This window comes from Canis lupus, chromosome 6 (genome assembly GCF_048164855.1).
Source record: "Canis lupus baileyi chromosome 6, mCanLup2.hap1, whole genome shotgun sequence".
Taxonomy (NCBI): Eukaryota; Metazoa; Chordata; class Mammalia; order Carnivora; family Canidae; genus Canis; species Canis lupus.
In genome coordinates, this window is record NC_132843.1 from 26,377,610 (window position 1) to 26,405,346 (window position 27,737).

Genomic DNA, 27,737 nt, shown 5'->3' on the forward strand with positions numbered 1-27,737 from the left:
TTTTAGAGATCTCCTCATTGTCAAATAGAAAAAGATATTTTAGGGCACCTGGGTGGCTCAGCCAGTTAAGCATCTGACCTCAGCTCAGGTCATGATCTCGGGGTCCTGGGATCAAGTCCCAAAGGGGCTCCTTGCCAGCAGGGAGCCTGCTTCTCCCTCTGCCACTCCCCCTGCTTGTGTGCTCTCTATCAAATAAATAAATAAAATATTTTTTAAAAAAGAAAGAAAAAGATATTTTAAAGATGAAGATTTTTTTTTGGTATATTCAGATTTTTTAGTGCTGTTTATATTTTGCTGATGAGAAGAATATTAATACATGAGCCAATGTAGAAAGTTTGAAAAATGCAGGAGGAAATAAAAACACTAAAATTGACCTGTGATTCTGGTTTTATAATATCTAGTCTTTGTAACTTGTAATACTGTGATCCAAAGTGACATGATACTAAAGTTATTTTATAAGGTCAAATGTTTTATTTATTCATTTAAACTCTGTTCATTTGAAATGCATTGCTATTTGAATGAGGCTAAATTGCAATTTACCTTTGCAATATGTCCAAAGAAAGATCTGCCCAGAAAATAAAGAGCATGACATTGAGAGAGACTCTTTATTCTGATAATACTACACAGAGTCTTTAAAATTTTAACAGCATGAATCTGCAAATAATTATCTTACTGGTACATCTCATCTGTTCCTTCAGCCTACCTTGCAAGATATTTGTCTGACAGGACTCTGGTTACAAAGTTTGAGATTATAACAATGTATAATCTCAAATATACAATAAATATTAAAATAAATAAAGCCAATATTAGAAATAAATAGAATAGAAATAAATAAATAAAACCAATATTAGAAAAAAATCCTGGATTTAGGTTTCTTAAAGCCTCTATAATAAGAATTAAAGTAATGGGATCCCTGGGTGGCGCAGCGGTTTAGCGCCTGCCTTTGGCCCAGGGCGTGATCCGGAAGACCCGGGATCGAATCCCATGTTGGGCTCCCGGTGCATGGAGCCTGCTTCTCCCTCTGCCTGTGTCTCTGCCTCTCTCTCTCTCTCTCTCTCTCTGTGACTATCATAATAAATAAAAAAAATAAAAAAAAGATTACCAAACAGGATAAAAATGGCAGTATTAATACATCACGATTAGTGGCATGCCCAAGTACATGATAACTAAAATGTTACTCTTATTGTGGAAGCTTCAAGTACTATTCATTTATATTCACAATACTTTGAGATATTAAGTGAATGTAATATTTTAGGCTTGTATTTCCTAAATTAAAGTAATATTAAAAGTAAGGGCAGTCCTAGTGAAGGCTTTTGTAGAGAGGGTTGAAACAAAAGTGTTAAGAAATTAAGTCAGTCAAGACACAAAAATTCCTCATGATATGATTGAGATTAAAAAAAAAGACAATACTGTATACCCAATGATCTTCTAGAAATTCATGTCAGTATCAAATGTCATTTTGGGAAAAAAAATAATAATAAATTCACCTGACTTATGTCCAATAGCTAGTTAATATTTTATACAGCACAGGTTGACTTATGTTAAGCCCAGCGCTTTATTTGCCAGTCATAAAAAAAAAAAATCTGAGTAGTTCTTCATTTCTTCAATCATACTTAATAGAGGTGGGAAGTGAAACAGAGAGCAACGTGGATTCTGAATTTGCGCGGACTCAGTTTGAGGATCTGGTTCCATCGCCAACCTCTGAAAAGGCTTTTCTAGCGCAAATCCACGCCCGGAAACCTGGGTACCTCCACAGTGGTGCTACCCCCAGCACCATGCGCAGCGATGGGTAAGTATCTTCTGTGCAAGGACATTTCTCAGTAACAGAACACTCCATAGGAAATACAGGAAAATAAAAACATGGTTGCTTCATTTTTTATTTTGGAAAGGGGTCATATAGTTTCCTTGTTTGCCAGAAGAGGTAGGAGGGTGCTACACAGTGAAAGGTGACGTCCCCCCCTATATCTGCTATATCCAGAATAGCAGTAACCAAAACCAACCAGTGCCTGTTGAGAGCCTGGCTCGCCCAAGGCACGGTGCTAGCTGTGTACAAAATAGTATTAAAAAATCACTCTCTGCTTTCCCAGGACTCAAAGACCCGTTCAGAGAGAAGTCATTCCATCTTCTAAATGTGCTATATTTGCCCTTAGAGGACCAGGTGATGTTAGAGAGGCCTCTATTCAGAATGGGTATAAACAACATTATATAAGCAGCTGGAATTGAAATAAGTAAATGTCTAAAACCTCATTATAAAGAAACCCAATCTGGTTGACTCGTTGCATTTGTATAAATCTGACCTTTGAGAGTCATTTTGCAAGAGATTTCATCCAATTAGGCTTCTGTAGCTTGACAGCAGCAGAATCAGTGACATCCCCTCCAGACTTCCTGTGTCCCTGGATCAGCTCACACCCCATGTCGACAGGCCTAGGAAACCAAAGCTGAGAAACAAAGCAAAAGGAACCAGGCTGGACTTGCCTGAGCCCAGCAGGGGAGCCTTCAAGAGAGCAGGGGCTCAGGCAGCTGTTAGAAACATGGCCAGAGAGGCTCACCAGAGGGTTGCAGAGGGGTTCACTGAGCATTAAAAACTAGGAAGGTGATGGTGCTTAATGTAAAAAAAAAAAATGCTGCAGACTAGTCTACAAAAATAAACTGGCCATTTTCAGGACCCAAAGAAGAAACTAACCAGAGGCCTTTCTGGTGTTTTGGATCTCCATCCAAGTAGTGAGTAGACTAGTAATAATGGGGAACTATAAATAGATGTGGTTGGAAAGCGAGTAGTGAAAAGGCAGGCTGAGAGATCAAAACAAAACAGTCCTAACATAATTTTAAATAGCAGTAGGCTGCTGCTTTTAACTTTAGTTTGCTTTCTTGTCCTTTCCTCTATAATTTAGAATTATTTGATTTGTTAGTTATTCAAAATGGTGAATTGTCATCAGTTTAGTCTGGAAAATACCTGTTTGACTTTTTATAATAAGGCATTAACATGTGGTTACCTAAAATGTTCTCGTTCTAATCCAAAAATCCAAGAGTGTATCTAAATCTACCCCCACTCCACTGTCCCTGGTATGCTGATGGCAGTACCAGCCACCAGCACAGGCTGGGGAATTGGGGAGGGAAAGTTCACAACCACCTCACAGACCTATTTAGGCTGGCCCCAAACCTCTAAAAATAATGAGAACATGTCGTACAGATATAAATAAACATGAACAATGGCATTAAGTTCCAACCCAGAAATTTCTACTTGACCACTCTCTTCACTTTAGGAGATATTTTAATATCTGTACTATCTAAACATATACTGAGTTTTACCCTGAGAATATTTTAGTCATATGACTTAGGTAGTAAATTTATGTTTAGTCTCAGGAAGGGTTTTTATAAACTGGGATGGATAGATGCAAATAGAGTCACACATTAGTGAAGGAGATCATTCTTAGCCATTTGTGTAATGATAGAATTGAACAACTTAAGGGGATTTCTTAGATTCACAGCTAGTATAAATTTTTAAGATCAAGAGCTATGGGTTCAAGTATTACTTTCCTGACACTGATGAGCTGATATTCTAAGATTTATTCTACTGTAAAAATAAAGTGCATGGGAAAAATAAAAATAAAAAAAAATAAAGTGCATGGGTGCATGTGCCTACATATGTGCAAAACACAAAGGGGGTTAAATTATGAACAAATGTCCTTAATCGTTATTTCAGTAGAGGGCTCACTTTCCTTATAGAAAGTGTTCTTGGATTCTATTAAAAAAAAAAAAAAACATATTGGGAAAACTATATCCTTTCAAAAGATAAGGCTGCCTCTTTTAAGCCTGACAAACACTTTAAAGGCAACTCATTCCCATAAGCCAGAGGAAAATACAGATGACCAATGGTCATCAGCCTGCCATAGAAAGATTGCATGAGAATACCTTGATTATATCTCCAAACCTCCAAAATTGTTTTGTTTTTTTTTTTAATTTTCTGTTAGGTAACAGAAGATGTTGAGTTGAAGTGAATTGAAGCAAAGAAGCAAATTAGAGGACTCAGTAAATGGGCCTCAAAACTATAGCTAACACGTGAATTCCACTTCTACTTTCAAGATTTGCTCCCAAACACCATTTGTGGTCTATTCCCAGGGTCACAGAAGATGGGGACCCCTATGTGCGGCCAGAGGATGAGAACTATGAAAATGACTCGGTCCGGCAGCTGGAGAACGAGCTCAAGATGGAAGAGTACCTGAAACAGAAGCTGCAGGATGAAGCCTACCAGGTATGGGCACCTGGCCTGGCCCCTGGCCCCCAGCCCCCTTGTAGCTGGGTCTTTTACATTACCCAGAAAATCCATACCTTCTCCTTTCTTCCACCCATCCTCTCCAGAATATTCTGATTACATTCCTTACTCCACACATTCTAGACAGTAAAAATTGTAAATACTTCTTAGAGCTATACCGCTCACCATGAATTCTTAGAAATTTCTGATCTGGAAAGTGAAAAAGATCTTGTCATTTTAGTGGAAACACAGTGACTAGCAATCCATACTGCTCTAAGATCATTGGGAAAGATGCTTTTTCTCATAGATAAAAAAAAATAAAAAATAAAAAATAAAAAGATACAGAGAACAGGGCCCAAGGAAACTGAATAGTAAGTTTAAATATATCTCCTCCCTTGAATCATTTGTCCTCAGCCTCCCTCATGGCCCACCTCATGTCAAAATAAATAAGTAGGAGGGGATCAAATCTCACCAAGAAATGTGGCAAGAACTGGAGGCTCTGTGTTCAACAGGGTATGGATGGACAGATTTTCATGTATATTGGAGTATATTACTAATCCATCCATGAATTCACTGAACTTCACGCTCACAAGTGGGACTAAGTGTAATTAGTAAGTCATCCTAAAAGAGATACATTTTCCCCATGAAGATTGTTCTGCAGTGATTGTCTTGCTCGTATGTTTCTCTTCCCTGTAATTCACAGGTGTTTTCTTGAGGTCCTGGGAGTTCAGGGATGTTTGCTTGGTTGAGACCTACTGCCCCCCAGACCCCATGGGATATTTCTTCATGCCAGGCTTTCTGTCCAATGGCCAGATAAGCTTCTTCCACACTCGTAGATGAGCGGCAGCCCTTTCTTAGTGAAGGAAAGAGAAGCAGAGAGAATACATTACCTCTGCTTCTCATATGTTTGTGGATTGTTTTGAAATATTTTCCGAAGAAGAATGTAGTAGGAAAGAAACTGAAGCCTACCAACTCCACCCTGACAATATAAAACAAAAGTTTTGTTGGAATGTTCCATTAGCCTTTTCAGTTTAACAACCATATTTCAGAAGCAACTAAAATGTAGGCCTAGTCCATACCTCCCCCACCCCACCCCTGCCAAAAAAAAAGAAAGAAAGAAAAAAATCAGTGACTATGTATGTAAGGCCATGCTTCAACACCAAAGTTGCCGGAAGTAGACCCATGGAGAATACTCTTATTTTGCCATTTCTGTGGCCCAGCAACGGAAAGAAATTAGCCTGGATGAAGCTGTGAGGGTATCTCTGGGAACTCCGAGGATGGCATTCCTACACATATTTCATTTGGCTCTGCTGTGTAGAGAGAGAGGGATGTGGTTAAATAATCAATGTTCTGGTTCATGCTGTTAGTGGCGCCTCTTAGGCCTCCCTCTTTGAGCCCATATCAGTTTCTGGATTTTGGTGACAACAGTGACTGAAATTCTAGATTTTTTTTTTTAAAGAGAGACAGCCATTATGCGTAAAATATTAGATTTTTGTTTATTTCAATGAATTGGGAATTTAACCTTATATGAGTAATGAATGAGGGGAAATTCTATCAATAGCTTAAGATGTACTTGGAGCTTTTGCCGGCTCTGGTCAATCTTAAGCTCTTTCCCTCCTTTCCTTTCCATGCCCAGTGACTTCAAGGGAAAGGCAAAGAAAAGGTGTAGGAGACCATAGTAGGCCTGTGTGTCCCCACTCAAGACATATGCCCTAGAGAACATTGAAGTGGCTTTTCGTGACTACTCTGTGAGCATATGGTTGCTTGATGGATCAGAATGCTGTTTTCATTCAGTGGACTCTCTCTCTCTCTGTGTGTCTTTCTGCATGGCTTCCATCCAAATAATTCACCAGCTTGACTGCATCACAGACTTGACATGTCACCTTTCTTGTTTGTGTCCTTTGTCACCCACAGGTCAGCTTGCAAGGTTGAATACAATATCCTTTTATCACTCTCCTTTCAAGTAAGTACCATCTTATTTAGGAGGAAACGTGGCCACTGTACACTGAATTCTGATAACCAGTAACCTAAATTCACAATCACTCTCTCTTAGGTGTTTCTATGTTCTATGTGATAAAATATCCTCCTTCCCTGCTGATATCAAAGAATCATCCGGCCTATGGAAGCATTTCATTATAATCCAGTGGAGATTTGGGAGACCACCTTGGAATTGACTTTTTACTCTATTAATTAGGAAAATTGGCACAGAAACTTCTATAACACCAGAGATGCCCCCCAGAAATCCTCTGGGGCGATGATGCCTCATCACCAGTCCCTAAGAGCGCCTGAGTTGGCAGCTTCTCTGTCGCTTGAGAAGGAAAAGTCCAGGCGTGCTCAGCACATCCAGAGATGGGCCAGCCTCAGAGTCGTGCTGTATTCAGGACCCAGAGATCAAAAGTGAAGGCCAAACCTCATATTATTAAAGAAAACAAAAGAATCAAAACAGAGAGGAAAACTTCTGCAGCCTTATATTTTTGTGGAATTCAACAAGATACAGCTTAATTTATTTAAAGTATCATTTATGTGGCATGTGATTCCCCCTCCCGGGGACCTACCTACATACATGGAGAAGCCTAGTAATGTGTTTAATGTAGAGAGACTAGCACCTGACTGGCAGGACCTCTTGAGTGGAGGGGTCTGAAGCTTAGACCCTGGACTCTGACAGGCCTGATTTCAAACAGGGGTTCCACCAAACCGTGGCAGCGTAAATAACCCTGACAAATTATTAAATCTCTATAAACCTCTGTTGCCTCCACACAACGTGTTTCACAGTGGAGTTGTCCTCACTGGGAGGTAGTTTATAAGGAGCTTAACATGGTGGCAGACACACCATACTTTAATATGAGCACACACATACGTGCCTAGCACTATGCTTTACAAGTGATTCAATCTGGGGGAGCTGCTATAGTTATTATGTAAGTGTATGGGACCCTCCTGGGACTCACAACTAGCTTGCTCTGTATTTTTTTTTTAAGATTTTATTTACTTATTCATGAGAGACACAGAGAGAGAGAGGCAGAGACACAGGCAGAGGGAGAAGCAGGCTCCATGCAGGGAGCCCGATGCGGGACTCGATCCCGGGTTCCCAGGATCACACCCTGGGCCAAAGGCAGCGCTAAACTGCTGAGCCACCCAAGCTGCCCTTGCTCTGTATTTTTATAAACTCAGCTATGTGCAGTGACTTTATACACCTTTTGCTACACTGTCTCATAAGTCTAGATGGTTTCTCTGGCTCCAGCTAATGGCCATTTAGCTGCCCCACATTACAGTTCAGAGTAAATACCCCTCTCACCGTCTCTGGCTGTAGGGACCCAAGGACTTGTATCTACTTTGGTGATACAGTCTTTCCCAACCACAACCACACTTATAGTACAGCTGGTAGGAAAGTCAACTCTGGCTGTTAAATTGAAAAAAGTATATATATATATACACACACACATATATATACATATATACATATATATATATATATAAAATGACAAATCAACTTGCACAGAATATATCCTAGCTCATGCATTACTGACCTCCGTCCTCAGGTTAGTATGAAGCAGGTAGATATCATGGCATAACTGCTGTTAGGAAATATACTTTATGAGCAATGAGGCCTTTTTGGTGTGAAAAGAAGGACCTAACTGACTATATTCTAGTCTCTGTCCCTTGGATTTGAGAATGCCACACCACGTGCATTCATTATGACCACGGTGAAAAAAATTCCCAGGAGCTGTTTCTGAAAACATCGACTCCTGTTACAACAAATCTAGTCCGAAAGAAGCAAGCCTCCCCTTTAAGAGCATTTTTTTTCTCTTAGTGCCAGCAATGGGATCATTTCTATTCTGCATATTATTTAAACATCAGTCACTAGTTCTTAGAAAAAAATATTTTTTTCTAAACAAACTAACGAAATGTCCTTGACATAAACTCACATAAGAAGTGGCAGTTGGTTCTTCTACCTAAAAGCCAAAGATTTCAGTACTCTAAAAGTTCTTAGGCCACTGTTTTAATCTTTTGTTGTCAGTTTGGCAGTGGAAAACTGAAACCATTGTGGCCTCTGCCATTTACTACATCACATACCTATCGAGCTGACATTCCACAGGACTCTAAACAAGAATTAGGGGAGGATCCTAATTCTCAAAATCTAAACAAGAGCCTATCACTGGATCAGCCACTCAGGCAAAATGTATTTAAAACCTTATGGGTCAATCTAGAAGCCAGTGGCTTCTCATCTGAAATCTTGGAACAGTTTGTGCTACTGAGATCGATTTGTTTGGGCTTTCTGATCCTGTGGCAGGACCAGAAATTGCCCCAGAGCTCTGATCTCTTATCCAAGGGTCCAGAAGCCAACTTCAACCCTGCAAGTCAATTAGGTGTCCACCAGAGCAGAGCCCTACATGAGTAAGGGGCAGATGGTGGGACCCCAGAAAAATAGAAGACCCTTCCTCTGCTCAAAAAGAACTATTTAAAGATAAGTATGCACTCAGCAGTTCAGGAGCCAATAGAGGAAAACCTTGCCTTTCAACTAGCCTCTTTGGAAGAAATATAGTGTATGTAATATTTAACACTAAATTCAAGAATCCACCAAAACTCCATTTTGGCAGACTCAAATCTTGGATTTGTTTCTTTTCCATCCCTCTCTCCACATGGGACACCACTCTCCTTGGCCAGCCACATCCTAACTTCAGAAACTGGAGGCTTGGACAATCGAAAGTGAATTTTTTTTTCTAATTACATTGGCATCTCAGTGGGAGGTTAGTGGTCTCATCTGCTTGTCAGTTGAGGACAGCACAAATATTTCTGTTTTGTATGCTTTAAGCCTTCAGATGCCTCAAGTACCCGTTAAGCAAGAGATTCAACACAGAGGATTCCCATCCTCCCTTTCCGAAGGAGCAATAGCACATGGTGTCCCAGGACACCTGTTCTCAATGGTCGGAGGAAGGGAGGAGAGAGAGTGTGAATATGTGCGTGTTGGGGGGACGGGGATGATCCTTATTCTCAAAATCCTATTCTCAAAACCCTAATTTAGAGAATAGTTTTCATCTTTAAAACAAAATGACACGTTCCTTATTCCCAGGCAAGCTATAGTCAGACAGATGATGAAGGGAACACGAAAGCTGGTGATGAAGGAGAGCCCCGCACCCACCCACACAGAGAAGAAGACACCGCCTGGCAGCAGCTTCAGCGCAGAGAGGAGCCGCCACACGCAGCAGCTCCTGACACACCCCTACCCCTAGAGACGCTCTGCCGACTATAGTGCAGCTAACTTTTCATTCTAAGATTTGTAGTTCATAGGTGTGTGTTCTGAGAAGGAAAAAAAAAAAAAAGACTTCTGACTTCTGTTCAAAGCTAACTTACATCTTCTGTAACATGGCTCATCCCTGATTGATTAGAAACAAAAACCAACTACAGTCACAAAAAAAAAAGAAGAAAGAAAGAAAGAAAGAAAGAAAGAAAGAAAGAAAGAAAGAAAGAAAGAAAGAAAGAGAAAGAAAGAAAGAAAGAAAGAAAGAAAGAAAGAAAGAAAGAAAGAAAGAAAGAAAGAGAGAAAGAAAGAAAAGAAAGAAAACCCACAGGCTGAAAACCCACGCTGCTGTTACTCATGATGGCAGTATTAACAAGCATTTTAAACCTTTGCACATGATATGGAACCTGTTCAGTTTACAATGACAATATTAATACTGTTTATAGCTAGAAGTTTGATTTCTGAATTCTTTGAGATTTTAGCGAAACAGTTTATTATACACTGTACATTTTTTTCCACAGCAATTGGAAAAAAACAACCACTTGCAGAGCCCTACATGAGTTCACTAACCCCGAAGGACTTGGTACCTGAGTGTACAGACTCAGGGCCTAGCGGCCAAGAAGGGTCCTTGGCCTGAACTGTCTGCATTTGTCTTTAAGTCTCTATGAGCAGTGACTTGAACCAATCACACCAGGATAATCCAGTCTTTGGGGCTTCTTTCCAGCTTGGGGTTGTTTTCTTTCAAGATACTCTAACAAATCAGCCATAGAATTTAGTGTAAATATTTTTTCCAAATAGATATCATATTCAAAACAAAAGGCAACATTCAAATTATATAGAATCTAGTTTTTAAAGTCAGCACAGATCTTCTTAAAAACTGTGAACTATGTTTTGAAATACTTGTTGCTAAAGCTGTTTATAAACCACAGGTGCCATAAGATCCCCAAACGGACTCAAGTTATCTCTGCTCTTCCATGGGCTCGTTCCTCTCGTTTTAGCTTTAGGGAGCATGTCTAACCACACCGCTCATCCACAAGTTCCCCTATCAGGTTGTCTGGAGGCCTTCAGCTTTAAATGTACAGGCTTAAAGTGCGCTTGCAAACGCTCACTCTCCTTTTATTTCTGAATGTTTATTGCCTTAGCTGGCTACCTGGTGTTCTGCATGCAGCCTTCTGTGGTCATGTGAGAGGAAACAGGCTCTTCTAAGTGGAGTTGGGATTTTGCACTCAGTGAAAAGCTGATGTTGCAAAAGCACTGTCGAAGAAGGAAGAATGAAAGTCTCTGTTGATGGTCCTTTATAATGGCCCTTGTCAGGAAGCGTTAAAGACTTCCCTTAGGGATTCTGGGGAAATGAAAACATAATCTACTTGTTTCAGGATTTGATGAAATAAAAATCCTGCAACATATTGAATATGTTTTACTTAAATGGCAGCTTCTCTGGAATTCCTGTCTCCTTTAAAAGAAAGTAGAGAACGTCTAGAACAGTGGCTCTCAAAATGTGTGCCCTGGACCGGCAGCATCAGCATCACTTGGGAATTTGTTTAGAAATGCAAATTCTTAAACCCCATCCCAGGCCTGCCGAGTCCCAGCCACCTGTGCTTTAATAAGCCCTCCAGGTGATTCCTGGTGCCTGCTGAAGGTTGAGAGCCATTGCTTTAGAATAAAGTTGCATAATAAAATCTCTAAAAAGACCATATTCAGAATAAGCAAGAAAGGTTCTGAGTCAACCTCATGCTTCAGCAATTCGATTTTGCTTCCAGGGCTGGCAAAGAACTTCTTCCAGCCATGTGTTTGGTAGTTGGTGTGTGCCCAACTGAGAAGACATCCTGACACCTTCCAGATCCCTCTCTGGAAGGTTCTAAGTTGTTCATGTCTCTGCATTTGGTCAGAAACCAATGTCCTTGGCTGCCCTTTGGAACAAAATCACTTGCCTTGGGGATAGTAAAGCCCTCCGCTGGATAGAAAGAAGCCCATTCTCTCCGTTGATGTGCTTCATCATACTTCCCCAGAGAAGCAGCCTGACAGATGTCCCTGAGGACAGGCTGACACCAAAGTGGCACAACTGCACAGTTCTCAAATTTCTTTGCACAGATGGATTTTACTAGGAGTTTTGTTGATTTTATCTTAATGTTCATCTCCTTTCCACTGCCCATCCTCTGTGAAACCATACCTCTCTAGATGAAGTGGGTGGCCCCTCGTGCCTCATACTCAGTACTTAAAACTACTACATCTCAGCTACCTACATTGCTGTCAGCTCTAACTCATAGCCAGGTAGTTCTTGAACTCAGAACTCTGATCCTGCAAGTGGTGTTCAGCCACCGACTGCACTGAGCTGACATCTGTTGTCACTTTGTGTTTCTACATCAAAACGCTTGTCTAAGGTTTGAGTAGTTTTGCTGATAACCTTCCCCCTTGTTGTAGCTGTCATTGCCAACTCCATGGCATGGTGGTCAATAGCATCGTACAAAGCCATTGCAAGGACTCTAGAAACTGCCGCCAGTGACCAGTTCCTGACTAACCAGCCACCTTTTCTTTCTCTTAGCTCCACGTCAGCACTGAGACCAGACTCAAGCACCCCTGTCCTGTAACCGAGACAAAATGGCGTGTATTGTTTTGGGGTTTTGTGGTTTGGGGTGTGTTTCTTTCATTGGCTCTCCAAATTTACTTCTGGGGCCTGTTCTAAGTGCAACCCAGTGGGTTTCACCTATCCTGTCCATGAGATACAATTCTATCTTGCGGGGGTGGTTTCTTTCTTGTTCCACAATGAATTGCACATCCAGGTTCATCAGAGATGATGGCCTATTAATGAGCACTGGTCTAACATAACCAACTTCCCCCACAGCGCCATGTAGATGGAGGGAGGAAGGGTGGGAGGGAGGGAAGAGGGCAAAATCTACTGTATGAGATTCAGGAATCAGTTGTGGTTGGTCAGGACGCAAGTCAGGGTAAGTTAGGTTGGTCAGAGGGAGATGTGCTGGAGATTGTGAAAAATGGATTCTTGAGTGATCTCTATAAGGCAGGGAAGGTTCATTTGTAAGTAGTAATGTGAACTGAATTGCATAAGAGTGTGGCCTTTGTTGTGATATACTATGTATTTTCTTATATGCATGAGCCAAACTGTTGCATCATAATTTAGCACTGATGTCTGCTTTTATTTTTATCATCTTTGTCCACCCTTATTAGTTCTTGGCTGTTAACTGTAGATAGACCTTGTAAATACGGCAACCTTTGGTTGCTGCAATCACCTTGGTTTGAATCCACGCAAGGAGCCACAAACAAGAACTCCACTGTGTCCTCAGAAGAAAGGGCATTTTTACTTTTGAACCAAAAAGAGAAAAAAAAATCAGAAATGTTACATCTTGAGGCTAATTAACTGTAAGACATTTCTAATTATGACTACTGTCATTTGACACCATTTGAAATAACCAATTCAGAGACACTAAAGATTTCACAATCTTCATTGGTATTGTAACAAAACTACTATTGTATGGGTTTTTTTTGTATTGCTGTTAAGTATTGTTTTGTGTGTGTGTGTGTGTGTGTGTGTGTGTGTTGGAACCTCCTGGGGACATGTTATATTTTGAAGTGATTAAACTATTTAATTGTGTGTCTATATTTTGGAATGGAATTATTTCTTCATTAAAAAATGTTTTTAAAAACACTACATCTGTGTATTTTATTCCTTTGTTGTAACGGATCTTTCTTAAAGCAACACGGAGTCAGTCTGTTCAAAGGAGAAAGACAAGGCAGCACATCCAGTAGGAAGCAGGACACATCATTTGAATCTTAAGCAACTACAGCAAAATATCTCACCTTTCGCTACCTTTGGAGACACACCTTTTTTTTCTATGGAAAACCTTGTTGTAATCAAAAGGGGATGAGTTTGAGAATACAAAGAGTTCACATATTTAGTGCTCGCTTTATATCTGACACTGTTCTAAGCACTTTATATAACTTGACTCAATCCTTCGAATCACAGCATCTACCCAAGTACTTGGCAATTATGAGCTCCACAACTATGTGTCGAATGAATGAATAAATGAATTAGTTTTTGTTTTGTTTGCGCTAGAGCTGATAAGAAAGGAGAATCAGGGACACCTGGGTGGCTCTGCGGTTGAGCATCTGCCTTTGGCTCAGGTTGTGATCCCGGGGTCCTGGGATCGAGTCCCACATCGGGCTCCCTGGATGGAGCCTGCTTCTCCTTCTGCCTGTGTCTCTGCCTCTCTCTCTGTGGGTCTCTCATAAATAAATAAATAAATAATTTTTTTTTTAAAAAAAGAAAGAAAGAGAGGAGAATCAGCACATCCTGGAGGTCAACGTGTTGATAGCAACAGGAATCAAGAGTTCCAAAGAGTGGACAAACGGAGGTAATCACTCCCTACATTCTCATTTCCCTTCCAAGAACCTCTGGATTCCCATGCAATGGTGGGTTGTGTGCTTCATTTGCTCAAGGAGCCATTTCCTTTGTGGATCCAATAGCAGAATCCATGAGTCCGTCTCCAGCACTTCATGAATGGCATTTCTGGGAATTCTGACTTGGAATGGTGCTGCAAGTCTCTGCTCGCAGAGTCTGGGGTTGATTTACAGTTCATGAGAATGCTATAAAAACTCAAAAGGCACTAGAGAAAGAAACCAAAAGGCTCTGCTATACATCTATGCAAGGGCAGATCCTGACCTCATATAACCACTAGTCGGAGCTCAGACACCCTCTCCCATTTGGAGGTGGGCAACAAAGGCTTGCTTAATGTTGCCTGTCCAAGTCTTTCTCAGCTGCCTCTCAAGGCCTCATCTCCTCACCTCCTGGGATCTACATTTTAGCTTTGATCCCTACCTCAGCATTTCCTAAATGTATCTAACTGCCAAAGTAACCTGAAGTATTGATTAATCTGAATTAGCAAGTCCAGATGAGGGCCAGGAAATTGATATTTTTAACAAGTGCCCCAGGTGATACAGTCTGACAAATTTTAAGAACTGCTATCCTCTTGCTACTCAAAATGCGGTCCAAAGACCAACAGCATCAGCATCACCTGGAAGCTAGTTACAAATGCAGAATCTCGAGCTCCATGCCAGACCCACTGAATTAGAGTCAACATTTCATCAAGCTCTCCAGGGACTCTGTGTGCACTTTAAAATTCAGGAGGCCCTGACCTGAAGTACCCCTTCAATCCTAGCCTTCCACGATTAGGTTCAGTTGGGTCCTCCTTAAACCAAGATAGTGCAGTTCTTCTCGAACTTACAGAGTTTTGCTCTGCATTTCAAGCAAGTTCTCAAGTGATGCTGATACTGACCTGAGGACTACTCTTTGAAGTGCAGGGCTATGGAATTCTTTTAAATAAGGTGAATTCTAGGGAGCTTGTGACTAGTGAGTCAGATTTGTGGATTTCTACATATAGCAGGAAAGATACTCAAGGCTATGAGCTTGAACATCACGGAAGCTCAGTTGGTTGGAGTCCCTTGGGTAACACCACAGCAGCTAAACTCTACTATGAGCTCTGGAAGACTGGAAGCAGCTAAATTTAAAGATTCTGTCAAAGAAGAATCTTTTGCTCCAAGAATTGAGGCCCCTGTCTTCACGATACAAAGAATCACCTGGGAGTATGACTCAGTGGCCCTACTGGCCCCAAAAGGGCAGATATGCCAAGTTGGGATAAGGCCAAGCATGGCGAGAAGAAGTTGGCAACATTTCAGATTCATCATCCCAACAGAGCAAATCAGCTACTGAGATACCCGACACCCAGGAAGAGGTTCTCTGGGCACCTTGGAAACCTAGAATTCTGCTCTCTGGGATTCTGATGCCATGGACTATGCTGGGACACTATGTTGTGATGGAGCCATCCTGCTTTTGAGGCCACAAAGATACATGAACAAGGATCTTTGTGGAGCTTGGCTATAATATTAGAAAGAGCATACATGGACACTAATAAGGGAAGACTTAAACTACTTATGGCCTGATATGCTAGGCTGGAATACTAAAAAGCCATAAAAAATGATGATTAAAGAGATATATTTCTAAACATGGAAGATATTTGCATAAGTCATGCAAAACATCAGATTACAAGAGTATAAGAATGATCCCAGTTTGATGAATATTTGAGTGCTTCTTGTGTATAGAAAAATACACACCAAAATGGTGATGATCTAAATCATGGGACTGTGGATGATATTTTTATTTCCTTCATCATATTTTTCCAACTTTTCCAGGTTTCATGCCATAAATAGAGTTAATGGGAGAATGGGCAGATGGATAAAAAACAGGGTTGGTCAGTTTCCTTGTTTTAGTAACAAGGCTACTTGAGTTGGCCAACATCTTTGAAGGGCATGTCTAACCATGAGAATTTTCTGCCTTCAATAAACCAAGGATTCTTGTTTTTGCCTAAAGAGATGCTCAATAACATTGATATGCCACAGAGCATTGGAAAATATGTATGCTTGCTTTATTTTAAAGAAAATCTAATAAAAATATCAGAGGCTTATGAGTCAGGTTAAATAATGACAATGCTTCATCCTCTTCCCAGCGCTAATTGATTCAGTGATAGCAAGTGAACCAGGAATGCAGGCCATGCACATTTTCCATGTCTGGTTCTGGTGTCTCATGTGTAAAATGGGGCTAAATCACAATGGAGATTGGCTCCTTTGCTTTCCAGTCTCCTTATTGTGGCCTCAGGAGGAGGGCCACTGAGGATAAGTCTTGGGCAAGAATATTTGTTGGAACACAAATGGCAGTAGGTCAGTGGTTTCTCTGGCATTCCATTTTTCTGGAAGTCTCTGTGGCTGCTCTTGCTTGAGAACAGATACTTCCTGAAAATATTGGGAAGGACTAATTAGACCAGCTCTTGTTATAGCCCTCCAAGAGAAACTTACTTTTACTTTCCCTGGAATTTTTTCTTGGCAAATACCTTTCCTTGCCATGAGTGGGGGGAATGAGAGTAGGTCAAGAGGATTAGGAGAATGATATGCCAAACTCTCCAAGTGATCAAGTGTGCCAGCTCTAGGCTCAACTGTGCCAGCTCTAGGCTGAGGAAGTTCTCCACACACTCAGTTTCATTCAGCTAGTATGTAGGACCAAGACTTTTAGAGTGATCATTTGCCTGGACCTACCCTCATTTTTATACATTGTGTGCAAAATAACAGATTTATAATGAATTTTATGCAACTTTTAAATTATAGAGAAAATTTAAAGTAGTGTCACAAATCAAAAACATAATGTATTCCATTTCCACCCCAAGTGGGTGTATTACATTCAGTTTTGACACTAACTACCCAGAGTTAGCATACACCCCACAGGTTAAGAGTAAAGTCCTCCACAAGATTGCCCCCACTTTGAATGCCAGTCACAAGTCTTAGGGACTACCCATACTTCTGACTGACAGGCTATACTTTCAGAACTTTCCACAACACCCTCAGGTTTGATTTGTTACAGCTCACAGAATTTACTGACAGCACAATATTTTCTATTATAGTTTTATTATAGAGGATACAAGTCAGGAACAGCCAAATGAAGAGATACATAGGGCAAGGTCTGGGGGAAAGGAGGAGGATACAGAATGTCTATACCCTCCTTTTGCAGAATCTGAACATATCATTATCCCATGTTCACCAAGTAGGAAGCTTCTGTGTCTAGAGATTATATTGAGATTGCATTATGTAGGTATAATTGATTAAACCAATTGAACTCAATCTCCAGGTCCCCTCCCCTTCCCAGAGGTAGGGCCGGCCCAAAGTTGCAATTTGTGGGAACACAAATGGCAGTAGGCAAATGGTTTCTCTGGCATCACATGGTTGATCTTTTAGGTAACCGGCCCCCATCCTGAAGCAATCCCACAGTGAGTTACCTCATTAACATAACAAAGATAATCCTTCAGGAAATTCAGGGGGGGTTTAAGCTCTCCCAGGAGCCAGGAACAAAGACCAGATAAATTCTCCATTATATCACACAATATTACTTAATTTCTTTAGTTAATCTTACTGGAGGGGGATCCCTGGGTGGCTCAGCGGTTTGGCACCTGCCTTTGGCCCAGGGCACAATCCTGATCCTGGGATCGAGTCCTGCATCAGGCTCCTGGCATGGAGCCTGCTTCTCCCTCTGCCTGTGTCTCTGCCTCTCTCTGTGTATGTGTGTGTGTGTGTGTGTGTGTCTATCATAAGTAAATAAATCTTAAAAAAAAATAATAATCTTACTGGAGATCTTTGTTTCTTCAAACTGCATTAAGTACCATCCAATGTCTTTTCACTTAAATTTAGGACTCCCTTTGGCATTTCTTGCAGGGCAGGTCTACTGGTAATGAATCCCCTCATCTTTTGTTTATCTGAGAATGTCATAATTTCTTCATTTTTGAAAAACAATTTTATCAGATATCAAAATCTTGATTGACGGGTTTTTTTTTTTCCCTCCTTTCAGCACTTTAAATATGTCACTGTACTGGCTTCCATGGTTTCTGATGAGAAATTTTTAATCTTATTAAAGCACCCTTGTACATGACAGTCACTTCTCTTTTAGTCTTTAGCTTTCAACTATTTTATTATAATGTGTCTCTATGCGGAGCTTGTTGAGTTTATCTTACCTGGAGTTTGTTGAGCTTCTTGGATGTGTAGAAACAAACTCAACAGATGATTTTGCAAGATCAGTTAGGGAGTTACTGTAATAATTCAGGCAAAAGAGATAGTGCCAGCTTAGACTAAGGAAGATGGTCATATGCTAAATATATTTTCGGGGCAGAACATTAACAGTTTTGTAAATGGATTAGATATGTGTGAGAGAAAGAGAGAGCAAGGACAATACCACAATTTAGGAACCCAAATAACTGAGGGAAAGAAGTTACATCACTGAGTTGGGGAAGGCAGGGAAGAGCAAACTTTGAATAGAGAGAATCTCAGGAGCTCAGACCTGGGCATAATGCATTTGAGATTCCTATTAGATAGCCAAGTGAAAATAGTAGTGTGTCTGAAATCTAGACCTAGAATTCAGGAGAGAAGTCTAGATCAGGGCTATACATCTTGGAGTTGTCAGCATAGAAATGATAAAGAAGACTGAGAGGAGTGGTCACGGGGTAGAAGAATATCAGAACATCTGATATCCTGGATGCCAATGATGAAAGTGTTTCAAGGTGGAAGCCATCATCAAATGTGTTGAATGCAGCTGATAGGTCAGGTAAGCTAAGCACAAGCAATTGGCTCATTGCACATGTGTTGAATTGAATTAACTTAGCCAGATTCAAAGAATCTCTTGGCTATTTCTCAACCCCTGTGTTCCAGTGAAATCTTGAGAAACACCGAGTGCATATTTGCTTGTTTTTCCTCTTAGGGCATTAGGGGATTTGTTGTGCAGCATAATAAATCCACAGGATGGGGCTAGGGGTCTGGGGTAGAGGGATGGGGGGGGGGGGTTGGGTTCAGTCAGTAAAGCATCTGCCTTCAGCTCAGTTCATGATCTCAGGGTCCTGGAATCAAGCCCTGCATCAGCCTCCCTGTTCAGTGGAGTCTGCTTCTCCCTCTCTCTGCTCATGCTCTCTGACTCTTTCAATAAATAAAAATCTTTAAAAAAAATCCACAACTTAACCCTGACTTGCAGCCCCACAGTCCCTCATGGGCCAGCTCCCTACCTTCCTTCCCACCTGGGGAGATCAATCCACAAAGACAGCACTGACAACTTACATACTGTGACAGGCACTTGATAACAACCAAGTTAAGATAGAAAGTATTTCCTTATTGACCCTTCAAAATGGCCTTTTTTTATTGTTATTTTTGAAAGAGAATCATTTTATTGATTTTGGAAAGTCATCTACTTTAGTTATATTTCTAAGGAAGAAAGGCTAAATTATAAAACTCTTCTCCTGCTCTCTGGATATGTAAAAATAAAATTTTAAAAAGTGGCTCTCCCATTTTATGGCAATGTGTATTTGTTTGACATTCTGTATGGGTGATTTTGGGAGCCAAATTTAAAAAACAGTACATATAAAGCACCCAGCAAGGTTCCTGAACATTCTGGAAGCTCAGCTCTGTCAGTTACCTTTCCCTTTTTCTCTTGTGAAGTTCATAATCCTTGTTCTTAAAATGGGGGCAATAGTTTTAGTTTTCAGAACACTCACACAAAAATATATCTAACCTAAAAACGAATATAAGAAAATCTATTCAATCTCATTAGGAATGAAAAGACCAGAAATTAAAATATTGTTATACTAGAGGGATTTAGTGATCCTGTAAACACCAAATTCTGAGACCATCCAGCTGGCTTTCTCCACTCAACACACAGAACACTGGCAGCCAGGAATTCACTCTTCAGATAAAAGATGAAAGAGCCCTCTCTGGGAAATCTAACAAACCTCCCCTGACCAAAAAAAAAAAAAAAAAAGTCCTGAAAATACTGACATGGGGCCAACCAGAGCACCCTACAGAAAAGGTCAAATGCTAAGACTACAAATTAGCTCTTTAGACCATGACTCTGACAAAGGAGCAGACAACCAAGTATAACCCCACACTTGACAAAAGCCTTTACCATGAGTGATTGAGACCAAACAAAGAGGAAAAAATAGCACTGTCAATGAAGGATGGACTATGATGAGGAAATTAAATAATACTGTGCTAGCTGCTAAAACAATCAAACCTGTATGGAATAATGATTGTGTATAGTATAAAGCCCAAAAGGGAAGTTCCTGATATGTAAGCAGCTTTCCTGCAAATACTGATTTAAGAATATTGGCTCCTTCCACCTTTTGAAAATTTGTGATTTGTATTCTTTTTTGTAGTATGTTTCCAATATTGTATAATGTCCATGCTGATAAAACCTGGATTTACTCATTTATATCTAGATAATAAATAAGAAAATCAAGATAATCATTAACTGCCAAGTTGTTCAAAAAAAAAAAGGAAAAGTAATTATAGCATTCCATATAGTTCAACTTTGAGTCCCATCTTTAAATAGCATATGTACAATAACAATGTCAACACAGAATAACAATCAACCAAAATCACACATAACCTTTTGGGGAAGATATGGTTGGCGATATTTACATTATAGAAGGGGAAGAGCCAATTTCTCATCCTCTGTAGTGGGAAGGCCATAGATAATGCCTGAAACTTAAAAATAAGAATATACACAAACATATTATTTAGAGGCAAATACAAAAAAATTAAAAAGTATGAAATTAGTTGTTTCCAAGAAAGGGAACTTAAACTTTTCTATTTAAAGATTTTACTTATTTACCCATAAAGGACACAGAGAGAGAGAGGCAGAGACATAGGCAGGGAGAGAAGCAGGTTCCATACAAGAAGCCCAATGTGGGACCTCATCCAGGGACTCCGAGATCACACCCTGAGCCAAAGGCAGGCGCTCAACCACTGAGCCATCCAGGAATCCCTTAAACTTTTATTTAAAGATTTTATTTATATATTTGACAGAGAGAACACGAGCAGGGGGAGGGGGTGAGGGAGAAGCAGACTCAATCCCAAGAACTGTTGGATCACGACCTGAGCCAAAGGCAGACACTTAACCGACTGATCCATGCAGATCTCAAGAGTGACAAACTTTTTAGACCAAGTGAGCATAATTTTGATTTTTAAAAAGAAAAATGGTAGGCAATACTTGAAGGTGTTAACAATGATTGCCCTTGAATAAGGGGTTTTTGAACAAACTTTAAAAATATTCATCTTCCATCTGTATTTTCTGCATAATCTAATATAAACATGGCTTACTTTTATAATTGAAATATTAGATAAAGTTTAAAAGTAATGTAATGTGTCTTTCTATCTCAAAATGAGTGTTCATGGGCAGCCCAGGTGGCTCAGCGGTTTAGCACTGCCTTTGGCTCAGGGTGTGATCTCGGAGTCCCTGGATGAGGTCCCACGTTGGGCTTCTTGCATGGAACCTCTCGAGGGAGTGACCCTCGAGACCCAGGATCGAGTCCCCTGTCAGGCTCCCTGCATGGAGCCTGCTTCCCCCTCTGCCTGTGTCTCTGCGCCTCTCTCTGTGTTTCTCATGAATAAATAAGTAAAATCTTAAAAAAAAAAAAAAAAGAGTGTTCATGAGGTTAAAATTGCTCTTCTAAATGATAGAAAACTTTTATGTTTGGCCCTTTTGTAAAACATACCAGATTTGACCCTTCTCTACTTATTTTCTTAACTTTTCTTTTTAATTCTTTTTTCTTTTTTTTTTTTAATTATTATTTATTTATGATAGTCACAGAGAGAGAGAGGCGCAGAGACACAGGCAGAGGGAGAAGCAGGCTCCATGCACCGGGAGCCCGATGTGGGATTCGATCCCGGGTCTCCAGGATCGCGCCCTGGGCCAAAGGCAGGCGCCAAACCGCTGCGCCACCCAGGGATCCCTCTTTTTTCTTTTAAAGTAGGCCCCACACCTAGAGTGGAACCTAATGTGGGGCTTGAACTCACAACCCTGAGGTCAAGACCTGAGCTGAGATCAATAGTCGATGCTTAACCAACTGAGCCTCCCAGGTGCCACCCCCCCCCCTTTTTTTAACAACAACAAAATAAAATAAATGTCTCTCTAGAAAGGATTGCAACTTGTAGGACCACTTCAAGGCAAACTTGACAAGTAGTTAGAATACCCAGCAAGGCCACGTTTAACTGCATGTGTGACATTTCCCTCCTTCCAGCACCACTTCTGGCCATTTGTTTGGCCTCTCTGCCACAGTTTTATAAGAATTTCAAGGTCAAAAATGCATACACCTTCTCTCCTTTCTTCCCAAATTCCAAATATTGGGAAAAAATAATTAACATTTACATAATCCTTTATATGACTCTCAAAAAACTTGTCTTATCTACATTCCATCCTCACAATGCCCACAATGCCCATTTCGGGAGTGCTTAGTCATCCAGAAGTATGACCTCGAGAGTTGTCTTTGTTGTGAAAACGTCTGTAGACGAGGCCAAGATGGGAAAAAAGACTGGGCATTCCATCAAACAAGAAACAGGAGGGACACACAAGAAATTTCCCACTGCAACAAGTTGGTGTGCTTCTGGGAGGAGTTTCTGGAAGCAGGCTTTTCCCTTGATCCATGGCTAAGTAGATTTCAACTCACCTTTGCTAGATGAGGCATCAGCCAAGACTGAGATTCCCCCAAAGACTGGTGCTCCATTCCTTGGCTTTCGTTTGATTTCTGTGCCTCTCTCTTGTTGCCCTAGCAACACATATTAAACCTGGAGACTTTTTCATTTTAAATATTATTCGAAGTAATAAAAACAGGACTGGGAGGATAGGGACAGGTGAAAAGAGATTTTTACCTCCAAATTTTTCTAAGACATCAGACTTTGAAGTAAGCCTGTGAAGTAAACTAAAAACCATCACCACCACCCCCAAACATTTCCCTAAGTCTTTATCAGCAAAGGTCAGGAGTAATGGGGTGGTAGGTCACTGGTTGTAGACACTAAAGAAGCTTAGGGCAAGAATTGTCTCCCTGGTCCACAGCCAATTTGGGAACAATGGCCCTCTGAAAAACCAAATCCTTTATAGTCTTTGAAAAAATCCTGCCTTCAGGGGATTTGTATATGAGAAGAGAGTAGTATTTCCCCTCTGTGGCAAAGAGAGCCAAGAAGCCTCCTTGATAAAGAGAGATTCAAATATTTTAACCGGAAAATAAGAACAGTATAATTTTACCAGAAAACCTAAACCAAGGCTAAGAAGAGATATTAAAACTGCATGTGAAACTTAATTTCCAACTTGCACTGTATACCGCAAACAAACATACTTGTTCAAGGGCAGAGGCATGTTTTTCCAGCCACTGTGAAAGTCTCTGTATTATGAACACTGAGTGGGACAAGGGACAATCTTCACTTATTTTCTAAAAAAGCACAAAGTCATTCTTCATATGACCAGTTAGCATAATGCTAAGTTGCAAGACCACAATGGTGAGGAGTGTGATGCTAATAGAATTTGTTCCAAGATAATAGCTTTGTCCTGGTCTGGCCTGATAAAGGGATAAAGACTTGTAAATAATTGCTGGTTTACTCATTTGCCTCACCAGACTCTATGCCTGTGGTGTGAGCAGAGCCTGCCCTCATATACACCATCACTTAACCCAATGCCTGGTGCAAAGTGATTGAGCAATAAATATAGAAGATTAAAGAAAATGAGGAGGAGACACCATTCCTCAGGCTACTGTTGGAAATACCAGTAGTCATAGCCAGAATTTTTAACAGAAGCTTTGGAATAGATGAAAATCTCTTTGGAATAGACTCTGATAAGCACTAGAAGTGGGAGGTTGAGGAGACCATCCGTGTGCCGCAGAGCTAGGTAGTAGGTAGTGCTGCTTGTCCTCAGATGTGGAGATGCTAATTTGTACTCTGACGTCCAGGCTGCAAAAATACCTGATAACAGAGCCAGGACTTTTCTCAGAAAGTGATTCAGCAGTTTGCCTGAGACTGACCCAGTTTTAGCACAAAAAGCCCGGAGTCCTGAGAAATGCCTCGGTCCCAGTCAAATCAGAGCAACTGGTTGCCCAAGAAAGCAGGTAAAGAGACACTCAAGCACTCAGGCGGGTAACAAATCTCAGGTAAATTCTACATTGTAGAGCAAATAAGAGTATACTCTAGAGTGGGATGTTTGAGAACAGAAAATGCTTGTTCTACCATGAATGTATCTTTGTAATCAAAAGTTTAATTCTGCTGTCCTGCCAGGATGGTATTAGCTGCAGAATTCTCTTGGGGTATCTAACATGACCTGTGAGTTCACTTCAGGGTTCCTAAAATAAGATCACCTATAGATAAGAATCATTTAAATATCTAGATGCTAAAGAGAGTTTGCAAGAATCAAGAGATGCTAAAGGGAGCCTGTAATCACGAACTTTGGCATAACTGATACTGAGCTTTTAAAAAAAAACAGTGATGGACTATATTAATCAATTTATTCTTGAGGCTACCTCAGAAATTTTGAGCAGGCCATTAACTTGCCCTCCTACTTTTTTAAAAAGAGGGCATTATTTAGTTCATCTAAGAGCAAATCAAACTTTTTAGACATGAACTCAGTGGGAGGAGCTAAGGCTCAGCCCTGTTTTCTCCATTTTGCTCTTCTCCCCAGTACTCATTCCCTCCTCTGTAATGTCAATGCGGTGTTGGAACAGACTCTAGAAATAAACATATGAGCTTGGACTCTAAAGAGAGAGCATCTATAGAGATCTTTCCATTTATTAAATCAGATACATACTATAAAGGCTTGGGTTCTCAAGTAAAAAAATAGGAGTACTAGCTTGATATTTCTGGAATAGCTACTAACATTTAGTGGGATTTGTATATGGCATTCTAGAATTGCCCCTATCCCACAATTTCTGGAGGAAATTTGTTCTGACGTATTTTCTTTTTAGTTCTCTGTTAAATACTTCAAGTTTTGAAATACATAACAAGCAAACTCTAATGATGCAGAAAAACTACAGAACAAAAAAAAAAAAAAAAAAAACTACAGAACACACCACAAATTACACACAAGGTCCCCAAGACTTCCTGGGTAAGATGCTTCAGCAGTTGCCTTAAGAGTTTACCTCTGGATGAACTTGCATCTCTACCAGTAGTTGATTACTCATTCAGTTTAATAGTAACTGCCAATGAAGAAATAGTAACTGCCAAAAAATAAATAGTAACTGGCTAGAGATTTAGACAAGTACAAATTAGTCTTACATCAGTTTCACTCAGCTTTATATTCCAAATTGCATGTATTTCTTGAAAGCAAAAAGATACATTAAAAACCTTGATTTTTTTATATGAGAGGCAATATTCACCTGATACATATATTAATACATACTCATTCATTGTAGTAACCAAAGGCCATTATAATCAGTGTTGACATGGACCCCACTATATTCCTTGTTTCTAAGTTATCAATAAACTTGGCCCTTTTGGAGTTTTATGTTTTAATTCCACTTTTTTTGCCTGAAAGAAACAATATACAAGAAAGAGGGCTTGGAGTTTATATTTTGTTTTTGTTTCCTTTTCCTTTTCCTTTGAGAGAGAGAGAGCACACGCACGCCCATGTGCAAGTGTGAGTGGGCGGGGAGGGCAGAGGGAAAGGAGAGAGAGAATCTTAAGCAGGCTCCACGCTGAGTGCAGAGTCCCACCCGGAATTCAGTCCCACAACCCTGAGATCATGACCTTAGCCAAAATCAAGAATTGGTCGCTTAACCAACCAAGCCACTCAGGCACCCTTTTGAAGTTTTCATTTTGGTGCTAGACTAGCAGTTGGAAAATACTGGGATTTGTAAATTGCCTACATATTGACATAGGAGCTATTGCAATGGAGATTGGGGCAAATACATGACAACTCCCCCCTGACAATAATAAGTAGGTGGGAAAGTAAGAATTTAACATGAGAAATTCTGGGAAAGAGGAAAAATGCTAAAAAAAAAAAAAAAGAAAAAAAAAAAAAACCTGTGTTTATTCTCTCTGAAAAAGTACAGCTCTAGTGAATTATAACTATAACTCAGTCCTTATATTTCCCATGAATTAGCTTTTACCCAACAAATATAAGAGGATAAATGATTACTGTTCCCCCTCTAGGAACATCTGCTTCCAAAGGAATTTTGGCAGAGTTTACAAGTGATGTCAGACTGCCAGGCACAAAGATTACAATCTGGTTAATTCTTGCCCTGGCATTCCTACCTCCAGAGGAGCCTTGTTTAAATCCATGCAAACCGGAGTTTGAAATGAATTACTATACATTCTTACTAGAAAACAAACAAACAAAAGTTTGGTAACAGAAAGTGCTCAGAACCAGAGTTTTACTGAGTCTCTTAAATATTTATATTCAACATTCTACAAAATATCAATTTGTAAAAATGTTTGGGAAAATAAAACCCCAAAGAGAAATGTTTCCAGTCATGTTGTTCACCATCAATGAATACTTACTGAATAACTAACTTCTCCAAGATATAAGGAGTCACTAGGCTCTTCCTTTGCAGACCAAAGCTATTATTCACAGCCTAGCTATACTTTAACCATCTAGCTGGCTGATTGAGATTTCATAAGATCCTATAGTTCCTTTCTTCAGCTTCCGAAATTTGGTTACGAAAGGGGCACCTGGGTGATTCAGTCGGTTAAGCACCTACCTTTGGCTCAGGTCATGATCCGAGGGTCCTGGGATCAAGTCCCACATTGAGCTCCCCACAGGGAGCCTGCTTCTCCCTCTGCCTGTTTTTGCCTCTCTCTGTGTGTCTCTCATGAATAAATAAATAAAATCTTTTTTAGAAAGAAGAAAGAAGAAAGAAGAGAAGAAAGAAAGAAAGAAAGAAAGAAAGAAAGAAAGAAAGAAGAAAGAAAGAAGAAAGAAAGAGACTAAATTAATTCAAGACAGAATTAAGTGAAGGGCTTCATGAAAGTCAAATGAAAATCAGGTTTTAACAGCCAAAATAAGGGGGGTCTGGACAGTGGCGGGGGGGTGGGGGTGAGGGAGCAAGGAATGCACCTTGTCTGGCCCACAGGAAGCAGCAACGTCTCCCTTCAGCATTTTTTCTTTTTCCAGATCAGAACTTGGCTGAGTTGAAGAACCGAATGTACCTTAAAGATTTTTTTGGAAGATGATGTGTTATCGTCTTATTGTATTTCAACTCTTGAATCATTATGTTTTGGCTGTCACCATTTCATGAAGTCAGTTGATACACTGAAAAAGAATGTGGCTTTAGCAATCAGGAAATCTGGTTGGTAGGCTGGGTCCCTGGGCCCCGGGCTCATTCCTTAACTTCTTCTCAACATGGAGAGTGCAGATGCCTATTTTAAGTTCTTTACAGATTTATGATGATGATCAAATAAAGTCATATAAATATAGCTATACAGTAATTTGAAGTAACATGAATGAAAAACCTTGTGAAAAAACGATTCTCCATTCGAACATAAGGTGTTGCTATCACACACATCAGTTCTAGCAGTTTACCTCAGTTAATTTTTATATTCAGAGAACTTGCCATCATCAGTTCCCTCCACGTCTTCTATGAAGTCAGCAGCATCCGTTCATTTTAACGAATCAAGATATTCTTTTTTTTCCCAAGATATTCTTAAATTGATTGCCATAGAAAAATGAGTCTGCTCTGCAAACACCAATTAACAGGGAAGTGACCCTTGCCTGTGGCCAAAGTACCAGGACCCCGCCATCACCCTGCCCTGCAGTTCCCATTTGGTCCAGCAGTTCTGTAACCTTGATTCCCCCACTTGATTTCCCCATTTGATGTTCAAGAGTAGGTTAACTCTGTTTCCCAGAAGGCAGAAGCCCAGTGTTACTACTGTTAACCAAGAAGCTGAAACAAACTACACAATGAT

General features: G+C 40.3%; 1 protein-coding gene across 30 annotated transcripts in view; it reads left to right on the plus strand.

Annotated features, from left to right (window-relative positions):
• Positions 1-27,259, plus strand: part of DTNA (dystrobrevin alpha) — a 365,257-nt gene extending 337,998 nt beyond the window's left edge. For 16 of the 30 annotated variants that reach the window (XM_072829207.1, XM_072829222.1, XM_072829235.1 and 13 more), the window contains 3 exons: positions 1,621-1,789; positions 4,120-4,252; positions 12,031-13,152. In XM_072829207.1, the coding sequence (XP_072685308.1) occupies positions 1,621-1,789; positions 4,120-4,252; positions 12,031-12,171 (443 nt within the window). In that variant the 3' untranslated portion in view covers positions 12,172-13,152. Of the gene's footprint in view, positions 1-1,620; positions 1,790-4,119; positions 4,253-6,166; positions 6,216-6,305; positions 6,668-9,320; positions 9,631-12,030; positions 13,153-26,672 lie in introns of those variants that run through there. The other 14 variants (XM_072829217.1, XM_072829223.1, XM_072829234.1 and 11 more) reach the window with 6 other exon arrangements.
• The last annotated feature ends 478 nt before the right edge of the window (positions 27,260-27,737 follow it).